Source organism: Suricata suricatta, chromosome 10 (assembly GCF_006229205.1).
Source record: "Suricata suricatta isolate VVHF042 chromosome 10, meerkat_22Aug2017_6uvM2_HiC, whole genome shotgun sequence".
Classification (NCBI taxonomy): domain Eukaryota; kingdom Metazoa; phylum Chordata; class Mammalia; order Carnivora; family Herpestidae; genus Suricata; species Suricata suricatta.
The window spans coordinates 57055196-57065620 of NC_043709.1; the positions used below are offsets into that span (position 1 = coordinate 57055196).

General features: G+C 48.5%; 2 protein-coding genes and 1 long non-coding RNA gene across 5 annotated transcripts in view; 1 reads left to right on the top strand and 2 right to left on the bottom strand.

Annotated features, from left to right (window-relative positions):
* The window catches only part of RAB5B (RAB5B, member RAS oncogene family), a 13070-nt gene extending 12830 nt beyond the window's left edge, over positions 1–240 (bottom strand). The window contains exon 1 of the mRNA XM_029953859.1: positions 139–240. The gene's annotated coding sequence lies outside the window, so the exon portion shown is untranslated. The remainder of the gene's footprint in view (positions 1–138) is intronic.
* LOC115303886 lies at positions 88–10358 on the top strand. The gene is made up of 3 exons (XR_003914280.1): positions 88–552; positions 992–1146; positions 10275–10358. It is a non-coding gene; the product is annotated as an uncharacterized LOC115303886 (long non-coding RNA).
* On the bottom strand, positions 1456–6991 carry CDK2 (cyclin dependent kinase 2). 3 transcript variants are annotated; one of them, XM_029953856.1, is made up of 8 exons: positions 6655–6991; positions 5846–5923; positions 5619–5739; positions 4785–4955; positions 4219–4320; positions 3406–3549; positions 2899–3102; positions 1456–2620 (listed from the first exon to the last, which is right to left on the bottom strand). In XM_029953856.1, exons 1-8 carry the CDS (start codon positions 6768–6770, stop codon positions 2516–2518), a joined length of 1041 nt encoding a protein of 346 aa, XP_029809716.1. In that variant the 5' UTR covers positions 6771–6991; the 3' UTR covers positions 1456–2515. The 3 variants fall into 3 exon arrangements, with proteins under 3 accessions (XP_029809716.1, XP_029809717.1, XP_029809718.1); XM_029953857.1 differs by lacking the exon at positions 3406–3549; XM_029953858.1 differs by lacking the exons at positions 3406–3549; positions 4219–4320.
* Positions 10359–10425: the final 67 nt, after the last annotated feature.

Consider the following 10425-nt stretch of genomic DNA (forward strand, 5'->3'; position numbering starts at 1 on the left):
CCGGCCCCCTGCTCCCTTCTCCAGTGGGCCACTCTGACCCCTCGCTGAGGCGCAGACCCGCCTCTGCCCTCAGGCCAGGCCGCTCTCCTCTCCTGGGCGCCTCCGCCCCTGCCCTTGTGGGCTCCATCAGCCCGGTACCTGGGGCTCCGTCTCCCCCGTCGGGCCCAAGCCTGTGTCGAACAGACAAACAGCTACAGCTCAACCAAACCCTCCAGCCCCTCCTCCTCCTCGCCCCGGGGCGGGGGCCTCAGCCAATAGCACGATTACCCGCCTACCGCCTAGGGTGGGCGATGTGTGCACTAATCCGCCAATCCTCTGGAGAAGGGCGGGCCTCTTCCGGCGCTGTCACCAACGAGTACGAACGAGGGATTGGACAGGCGGGGCTCTGGGCCAATATAGAGAGGGAAACCTTGAAGATGGACGAGGTGAGGAGCCATTAAAAAGCGAGCTTTCTGAGACAGAGGGCGGTACACTGCTGACAGGCGTACATATCAACCAATAACATCCGACACCCTTATGACCCCGCCTTTTGGCTCATAAACATCTAATCAGGTGAGTGCTGGAGGCGGGCCCAAGCGAAGCTTTAACCAGTACTGGGAAAATTCGGAACTTGAATGGCAGGCAAGGCGGGGTTGAAAATAGCCTTAGGAAGGCTGCTACTGACCTTCGCCCCTCCCCCCGAATTTGGCGGGGGAGGACTTTAGCGCCCCTCCCTCTATGACAAATTGGCGGCGTAAAGAGAACTATCTCACCTAAGGACCTGGAGCCTGGGAATTAAAGTAGAGCTCACGTCGGTGCGTCCTGCTTTTTGTGGGGCCCCAGAAGACAGGAATTTTGTGGGTGGCTTGCGCTGGCGGTCTGAGATGATTTTTGGTGGGGTTGAGACAGTGGCAACTCCAAGAAGTAGTAGCTTGGGGAGACTTTAGCCCCCTTAATACTTTTTCATACAGACAAGTTATATGTTCTGAGCAGTATGTAAATATGATTAAAGTATCTTTAGAAAGCTGTTTGTGATACGCAACAGAAAGGAAAAACGACTGCACTGGGAAATGCGGCGTCAAGGAGAATTCCCCTGGAGCCCACTTCCAACCACATTGCTGCTTCTAAGTCCCACCTAAACCTCTGAAATCCTGGAACTGTCGCCGTGTATGTACATGCGTGTGGTATGTGTGTCTGCGTGCAGGGGATGAATCAGGTTCGTGGGGGAAATGAAGTAGGCTTATGTTAACTCAGCCATAGAATGGGGGCAGTAATTCCCGTTTTGCCCACCCTGGGCACTATACCAATTGCATAACAGAGGCCAAACTGGGCTAATGGGGTGAGGTGGGTAGCTCTAAACAGAGAGATTAGGAAAAGGGGAGCTCTGAAACCAACTATCACACATACACATTCATATTCTCTCTCACACATCATTCTTTATGTAAATAAGTACACCTAAGTAAAGGAGGAAAGAGATGAACTATAAAACTAGGAACTTTTGTTTTTAATGAATTACAAACTAAATTACAAATAATGTTAATAGCAAAAACACTCGAAGACGAGAGGTGGGAGAAGGGAGACAAACATCATAAAAAGAAAAAATACTCCTTTTTTTTAAACATTCGCATTACAAAACCCCAAGGTGCACATGGCAACAAATCCACCCATTCCCACTTAAAAAACTACTATAACCTGAAATATAAATATAATTGTTCATCCTTCTTTTAAAGAAAAAAATTTCCCAATGCCCTCACTCATCACAGCCCTAAAAAAGTGTCAACATTTTCAAAATGATGTCTAAACCCTAACTTCCATTCCTACGGGGTGGCCTTCAGAGGAAGATGGACCTGGCATATGAAGAACTAAGAATCTTAAAAGGAAGAGAAAACTTCAAACAACTTTTACTTGCCTCATAAGGCCACGGTGAAGTACAATCCCTGTCCTAGAGCCTCCCAGACACCTCCTGTCCATAGGAGGGACAGATAGAGGGACTGCAGAGACTGGGAGTCTTGAGCCTCCCAGACTGTTAGGTGAGATGAAACACTAAAATTAGGGTATAAACTGGTTGGATCTATTTTTTTTTTAACCTAATTCTTTAAAACAGGCCCCTCCCTATGTTTTTGTTTTGCTTGGTTTCCCAAAGTTCCAACTTAGGATCTTTGCTATCAGTTGACCTTACAAACAGTGTCTGAGGGAGGCTTGGGGTGTCTGTCATCCCGAACACAGGAAATAATAATTTCAGGGCTTTCAGAGATTGGGATGGCAAACCCTATGTGGGGGACAGTCTTTTTTTAAATACCACCCCTCAGCAATGACTAAGAAGAGGAGGAGAGGTTGGTGGAGGGACTTAAGTGCATCTAATACTGAAGCTTCCTTTCATTTCACCTATTCCTCTCCTCCATCCCTTATATCCTCAGAGTTGGCTGGCTAAGAGGGGGAGGTGTTAAGGCAGCCAGACAAGATCAGAGGGCAAATAGCCCAGGGCCAGGCCAGATCAGGCCCCAACTGGAAGAGAGGGTGAGACTGGGGCAGGATATCAGAGTCGAAGGTGGGGCACTGGCTTGGTCACATCCTGGAAGAAAGGGTGAGCCAGAGCTGCCTTTGCCGAAATCCGCTTGTTGGGGTCGTAGTGCAGCATTTGCTGGAGGGAGAGATATATGCTGACTTCAGTGATGTGACATTGGACTAAATGGGCAGCAGGTGTTCTGAGAACTTAGGAAACCAGAATTCTTTTACCCAAAGCAGAATTCCCAATTCCCTCCTCCCTATATCTGAACTGGTTTGCCAACAAGGAGAGAGAAGTAGGGGCTAGAGAAATGCCAAGACCCAGAGTCCAGGGTCTCATCCTTCCTACATCCTGGAGAAATCCTACCCAGGGGAGTAAATGAGAGGAAATGGGTGCCCACCCCCAACTCTCACCGATAGCAAGCTCCGTCCATCTTCATCCAACGGGGGGACAACTTTGCTAAAATCCTGCCGGGCCCACTTGGGGAAACTTGGCTTATAATCAGGCATAGACGTAACTCCCGGCCAAACCACTTCATCTGGGGTCCCCAGAGTCCGGAAGATCCGGAAAAGTTGGTCGATTTCGGAATCTCCAGGAAACAGGGCTCGGCGGGTCACCTGATAATGGGGAAGGAGAAAAGGCCAAGACCCGCACTGATGTCAGTCAAAGCTGCTCCCTGTGCAACGGAGGTTCCCACAGGCAGTGGAAGGTCAGCAGGGCCCCATGACTCCCTCCCCAGGGCCTTTCATGGGGTCAGTCACACAGAGCCTGAGACAATGAAGTCCCTTCATCTGTCTCCTCGCCCCCTCCTTCCTTCCCCCAACCATGCCTTTGCAGATCCCCAAGGCTGGGTGGGGCTGGGAGGGGGTGAATGTCTGGGGTGCCACTGACATGTAGCAAAGGGATCCCAAGCCACTCACGGGGTGTGGGGTAGACACTGCGGTCATCCCCCCTCCTTGTGATGCAGCCACTTCTAGATAGGAGCACAGCGGGCAGAGACTGTGTCTTCCATTTCTTCTGTGTTCCCCACAGCACTTAGCATGGTGCTGGGTACACACTAGGTGCTTAACAAATATTTTTTGATGAATTGAGAGAGGATATGGGCAATTGTAAGGTAATGTACTGGGGGATAAATGCACATTTTATATATTGGTTAATGGTCTCCAAGCCCCCAGTCACAACCCAGATAAAGGACCATAAAACAAATTGTTGATTAGATTTGAAAACTCAGCCCACTCCACTGTTATATTAAAGGAAATGAGAGCTCCCATAAGAGGCTGGGCCTCAGGGATCTTTCAAACTGAAAAGCCAGAGGTGGAGGGGGGCATGATTTAAGTCTGCTGTTTAAATAAAAGGTATGGGTAAAGTGAACATAAGTTGGCTTCACCATAATCCTGGAACTCTACAAGAAGGACTACCGGCCAAATGAAGATGGCACTAAATTGGTACTTATTCTCCCAAGTATATGCAGACTAAAGCTACAACAGCATGATTTTGCTCAATTTGGGGATAAGAGATATGTCTTGGATGCTAAGGCTGTCTGAGGATATATTGACATTGTGGTTGACATCAGGTACAATAGTCCTAGCCTTTCCCCCTACTTGCCTTGATGCTACTCTAGAGAAGAAACCCTGTGGTAATATAGAAGGGCCATGAGTCTAGGCCAAGAAACAGTTCTGTTGTTCTTGAATGTGGAGGAGTGAGCTGGGTGGAACTCGGGCTTGCCTCCGTACCATCTCAGCAAAGATGCAGCCCAGGCTCCAGATATCTACAGCTGTGGAGTAGTACTTGCAGCCCAGAAGGATTTCCGGTGCTCGGTACCAAAGGGTCACCACCTGGGGACAAGAGCAGGAAGGGGAAGGGCGGTGCGTGGGGCACGGTGATTCCCACATCTCAGCTCTTCAGTGTTACTCTGCTAACTCTCAGCCGGTTAACAAGCAGCTTCTCTCCCTTCATCTTTCCGACTTCCCTAAATATAAATGACTACAGACAACTTCTTAGACCAGAGCTAGGCTCTGGGGAGCATATTTTCTGAACCCGTAATTTGCAAACTTCCTGGAAAACTTGAGAAAAGTGCTCATAATTTTAATAGTGTGCCATCCAGCTCTCCTGGCTTAGCATCTATCAAAGCCCAGTTAGCCCCACAATTGGAACTTGGTGCATACTCTAAAACCTCCTGCCAGAGACACTTTCCATGTAGTGAGAGAAAACTGCTGGCCAGAGATGTTTAATAATTTTGTGAGTGTTCTTGTTAAAACCTCCCAGGAATTTCAGAGAAGAAATGTAGAGAGGGTCTCACCTCATGGGTGTAAGTACGAACAGGGACTCCAAAGGCTCTGGCCAGTCCAAAGTCTGCTAGCTTGATGGCCCCCTCTGCGTTGATAAGCAGATTCTGAGGTTTGAGGTCTCGGTGCAGAACCCGATGAGAATGGCAGAAGGCTAGGCCCTGGAGCAGCTGGAACAGATAGCTCTGACAAAGGAGAGAGAGAGGACTTTGTTTTTCTACCACAGTGAGCTATTAGGGTCTGCTCTGTGTCTGCAAAGCTCTACCAAAACCTTTTACTATATTAGGTTATAATTATATGCTTATAAGCTGTATCTCCCATTGGATTATCAGTCTAGTGAAGATAAGGACCAGGTCTTATTCAGTTTTGCATCTCTTTTCCATATCCTGTGCCTAGCACATTGAAGGTGTACAATAAATGTGCATTGAGTAAACGTTTGTTGATAGATTGAAAGAGCTCGGGGAGTAAAGAACCCAGCCCTAAAACAGACAACAGAAACTCACTGGCTATTTCTCCTACGAAACAGGTGGAAGGGCTTCTTGGAGGAACCTACCAAGTGCCCTCAAGTCCCATGGATCTGAGTTTCATCAGACCTTCCACCTGAGCTATGAAGTTGACTCACTACAGTTTCAACTTCTTTGATTCTCCTGCCCAGCCCTAGGGTTAATAAGCATAATGAGCAGAGAGAGAGCCACAAAAGAAAGATGGGGTGTCTGTGTGTGTGTGCGCAGGGGGAATGAGGTCTGGGAAGGAAGCCAAGATCACAAATCATCACTTAGTCTGAATTGCCTGCCTTCAGTCCCCCCAAAACATGCCCGTGTTGGGGAGGAGTTGATGAGAAGTGTTACCTTGATGAGGGGAAGAGGAATGCCAGTCAAAGCAGAGGCATCCATGAACTTCTTCAGATCCTGGTGCAGAAACTCAAAAACCAGGTAGAGTTTGTTTTCTGTGTGGATGACATCCAGCAGCCTAGGGAAGGGAGGTCCAGGAATGGAGGTGAGGAAGAGGAATACCCAGGCTACACAGACAAGAACACCTCCTTTACTGTCAGAACACCTTCCAGACACATACTTACTTGACAATGTTAGGGTGGTTAAGCTCCTTAAGCAGAGAAATTTCTCGTATTGCAGTACTGGGTACACCCTCTGTCTCACTTGGAGAGGTGGAGAAAGCAGAGATAGGAATGTGGTTACAAATATTCCTTTTCCCCCAGCCCAGTCATTCTTTTCTTCCCACTGAGACACCACCCCAGCATCCCCTAGAGAAGTGAGGGAAGAGAAGGCCTACTGTAGGAGGTAATCCACCAGTGGACAGGGAGTGGTTTGGGGATGTATTAAGGTCATTACTCTTCTTTTCCCATGCATAGGTAAGTAAAGCCTCCCGGTGTCCCGGGGTAGGTAAAGAAGAGAGAAAGAAACGGAAAAAATGAGAGTAGCAGCACCCAGCCTCCCTAGAGGGGCCAGTGAGGTTCAACTGCCATTCTTTTTAAAGAGGTAGAGAATTCTACGATGAGGGTGGGGTTGGGGCAGTGAGGAGGGCTTTTCATTCAGAAAGGTGCTCTTCACTGGTTCCCGCAAAACCCAACTCCACGGGGAGTCCTGGACCCCATCTCAGAGGCCTCCTTCCGCTTCCTGAGTCTTTCAGACTGCACATTTGGGGACATCCCTCGACCTGAGGGAGAAAGTTTCCCACAGATTCTAAGTGCCCTACACTCTCCACCGGGAAACCCTTCGCTGTCCTCTAACCCACCTCTCACTTCAAAAGAAGTCCCTCCCAGCTACCTTCCGGTCCTAGGACTGCTACCCGCCTGTCGGGGGGGGGGGGGCAGGGGGGCACTCAAGGAGCTCCAGAGTTAGAGGAGTCCCGGGTACAGAGGCCACTCACGTGTCCAGGCGGATTTTTTTAAGCGCCACCACTTCTCCCGTCACCTTGTTTTTGGCTTTGTACACAACTCCGTACGTGCCCTCTCCGATCTTTTCCACTTTTTGGAAGTTCTCCATGAAGCGCTAGCGAGTCGGGTCAGCCCGGCCCTGGAGCTGGGGCCTGGAACCCTGCAAAAGGCGGGCCCCGGCTCTCGGGGGGTGGAGGAGGGGAAAACGGGGCCCAGCTCCGCGGCCCCAGGTCGGAATGGAACGCAGTGTATTTCTCGTTCTTGTCAATTTGTCCAACTTGAAACAATGTTGCCGCCTCCCCTCCAGTTCCCTACCGCCACCAGAGGCCCCGCCCCTCCTTCCCGCGTTTCCCTGGCTCCGCCCCCGCGTCTTCCTATTGGTTAACGTCAGAGCGGAGGGGGGCGAGCCCAACGCGCCTGGCTGCAGTAAATGACCCCACCTCACGCAAGTTTATTTCCGAGGATTCTTAAAACAAGTTTCTGCCTCGGTGGGGAAGCAAAATGTCTTTTTCCAAGTACCTGATATGGACTCGAGATAGCTACTTGCGTCTTGAATCTGTAGGGCTTTCCTGATCTCTAATTCGCCGTTTCACCACCCCTAGGGAAAAATGTGTCTCGCCCTAAGATTAAATTCCACCTGGCCCAGGGAGCCTCCTTTGAAAAGCAGGAAACTGAGAATCTCATAGTAACGGGTTTTCTGAGTCCCGGAGATGTAGTTGCCTCCGCCCTCTGCCTATCCGATACTCTCTTTCTTTTGGGATGCAGAGTCTCTGTTTTTCTGAGAGATTTCCTGGTTTGATTAAAAAACTACAACAAACAGATTGATTTACTCTCGTAAGATGAATCGTATGTATTGGGTACATGTTATGCAGCTGCCCTTCAGTCAGTTCTTTTCCAGTCAAGAAGAGAGTGACCGGGGCACCTCAGTGGCTCAGTCGGTTAAGTCATGATCTCGCGGTTCGTGAGTTAGAGCCCCGCGTGGGCTCTGTGCTGACAGCTTGCTCAGAGCCTGGAGCCTGTTTCAGATTCTGTGTCTCCTTCTCTCTCTCTCCTCTTCCCCTGCTCACGCTCTGTCTCTCAAAAATAAATAAACATTAAAAAAGAAGAAGGAGGAGGAGGACGTGGTGGTGGAGAGAGTGACCCAGTGAAACCGGAATTACCGTTGAGTAGCGGGATGTTCAGGAACCAGGACCCCTTGTCAGTTCTGCCTTTCTCGTCCTCCTACCCCTCCCAAGACTCCTCTGGATGGAGAGAAGGAAGGGTTATGCAAATGAGCACCCTTCTCCTATTTAGGGGCTTGCCCCAGCCCCCCAGCGCCTTTGGTTGCTGGAAGAAAGAACAGGATGAATCTGGTGCTGAGAAAATGCCTTCTCCATGTGGCTGTGATGGGTGCTCTTCTGGCTGTGGGGGCCACAGAAGGTGAGTGTGGGGAGCATTGACATGAACAAGTGTGAATTTGGGGTTGCACACCTGTGCTGGTTTTCCCCTCCTTATAGGAGATACCAGCAGTACCTCAGGCTTCTTCCACCCATTTGATTTAGTGAGGATATGGGCATCTGAGCTCCCTCCCTATGTGGAGATTTGGGACTGAGCCTGAGAATAATCCCATCTGCTTGTAAGGGCCCAGGGATAGTGGGGTTTTGTAGCCCTAATCTTGAGGCCCTTTGGGTAGTGAGTCCAAGCAGGGGCTTTAAAAGTGAAATAAGTGGGAGATTCTTTGAGGCAATGACTTAGGCACCTGGGATAGGATATTTGAAGTGAGAAGTAAGAGAATGTGGTATTGGATTGAAAAGGTAAGGAGGTACCACCTCCCCTCTTTGAGATGGGGATGGGTGAACACAGCTCAGGCTTTTGTTCTGGGGCTGGAAGAGACAGGCAGAGGGGTCTCAGCTGAGCATCACATGAAAGGGCTCTGGGGGATTGGGGCCTCGTGACAGGAGCAAGGGGTGGGGGTGTGGGTGGTGAGAGGGTCTGGAATGTCCCGTGCTGCTCGGAGGAGGGAGGGTTGGGAGTGAAGAAAGAATGGGGCATCTTATGATTCTCTTGCTCTAGTGGTGGGATGCTCTGAGGTGATTCCAGATGCCCCCTCCCCAAGCAGACTCAGCTAGGTTTCCATTACATGTTAGAAATGGAGTGAAGATAGTTTCTCCTGTGCTAAAATATAGATATCATGTCCCAGTGTCCCCTTTCTCTCTCTAGATCCCTGGTCTCACAGACTTCTTGGAGGTTTTCCTTCATCTGACTTCCCTCATTTGTGCTATAGTTTCAAGTCTTTTTCTTTTACTATGTTCCTTAATGTATTTTGGAAACATTTTGTCCATACTTGTCCACCTGACCCTCTTAAAAAGATTGTGCTTACTTTTTAGATACTGATTTTTTAAAATCATGAGATATTTTTAGATATTCATGAAATTTTATATGAATTGGGCTTGATAATTTTGTCCAGTGTGAAATGACATTGTGCTTATTCAAGAAAATGTTCATATTTTTTATAGATATATATTGTAATGTAGGGGTTAAAATAACAAGATTTCTGGGATTCGCTTCTAAATACTTTAGGCAACGAACTAAATAAACAACAAATTATAGATATAAAGGATAGTTTTTGTATCTGGGTGAGGCATATGTAGATCCCTCAGATCCCTTTTTTTCAGACCTTTCTCTTGGTCAGTTATAACTTTGTCTGCTTGGCCCTCACTCCCAACCTCTGCCTGCCTCTGATCCAGGCTCTACATTGCTTGCCATAATGATCATTCTAAAATACACATTTGATCATATTCAAAAAGCTTTTGAAGGGTGAATTTTCTGGTATGGGCATTATTTGTCGATGAATCAAACAAAATCTTCTGCCATGGCCTTGTCTACAGAATAAAAGCCGAACTCCTTTGCTTGGCACTCAGGGCCTCCACTTGTCTTCTTGGCCTCGTCTCTTACAGTGTGCATCAACCACATTGATAGTCCCTGTCAGGCCTCATGCTATGATGCCCCCATGCATCTGCTCGTGCTGGTCCTTCTGCCTAGAGTGCTTTATCCCACAGACCAACTCATCAAGCTGATTGTCTTTCCCAATCCACCAGAATGGAACTAATCTCTTTGGTCTATCATTTTGTTGTACTTTGTGAATGTCTATAACGGCTCATATTAAACAGTGCCTTGAATTATCATAATTTATGGACATGTCTATTTGCTATACTTTACCTTGAATCCCTTCAGAGCCATGTCTTACTCGTGTATTTTTTTTTTAATGTTTATTTATTTTTAAGAGAGAGAGAACGTGAGTGGGGAAGAGGCAGAGAGAGAGGGAGACAATCTGAAGCAGACTCCAGGCTCTGAGCTGTCAGGACAGAGCCCCACACAGGGCTTGAACTCATGAACTGTGAGATCATGACCCTAGCCGAAGTTGGACGTTTAACTGACTGAGCCACCCAGGCGCCCCTGTCTTATTTGTTTCTTAAGTCCTTTGTACCTAGCACAGTGCCTGGTATATTGTGAGTGTTCAGTAAATTAAGATGCACTTTGAATGTGAGAGTGAGTAGGGTGACATGGGACAGTGCTGCTCCCTGACACGGGACTGAAGCATGATCCTAGGGCCTTCATGGTACCTTCGTTTTAGGACCCAGAGACCAGGACTGGCTTGGTGTCTCAAGGCCGCTCACAACTAAAACCTGGAACAGGCTGCTGTATCCAGAGTGGACAGAACTCCAGGGGCCTGACTGCTGGAGAGGTGGGAACTTGGCAATTTCTAGGGAAGGTATGGGGTGGAG

Excerpts from the sequence above, each read along its gene's own strand:
- CDK2 (XM_029953856.1), bottom strand. The coding sequence starts at position 6,770 with ATGGAGAACTTCCAAAAAGTGGAAAAGATCGGAGAGGGCACGTACGGA. Across the intron at positions 3,550-4,218 it reads GCTGCATCTTTGCTGAGATG|CACCTAGTGTGTACCCAGCA; the intron begins GTACGGAGGCAA and ends ATATTTGTTAAG. Across the intron at positions 3,103-3,405 it reads CAGTGTCTACCCCACACCCC|GTGACCCGCCGAGCCCTGTT; the intron begins GTGAGTGGCTTG and ends CCCCATTATCAG.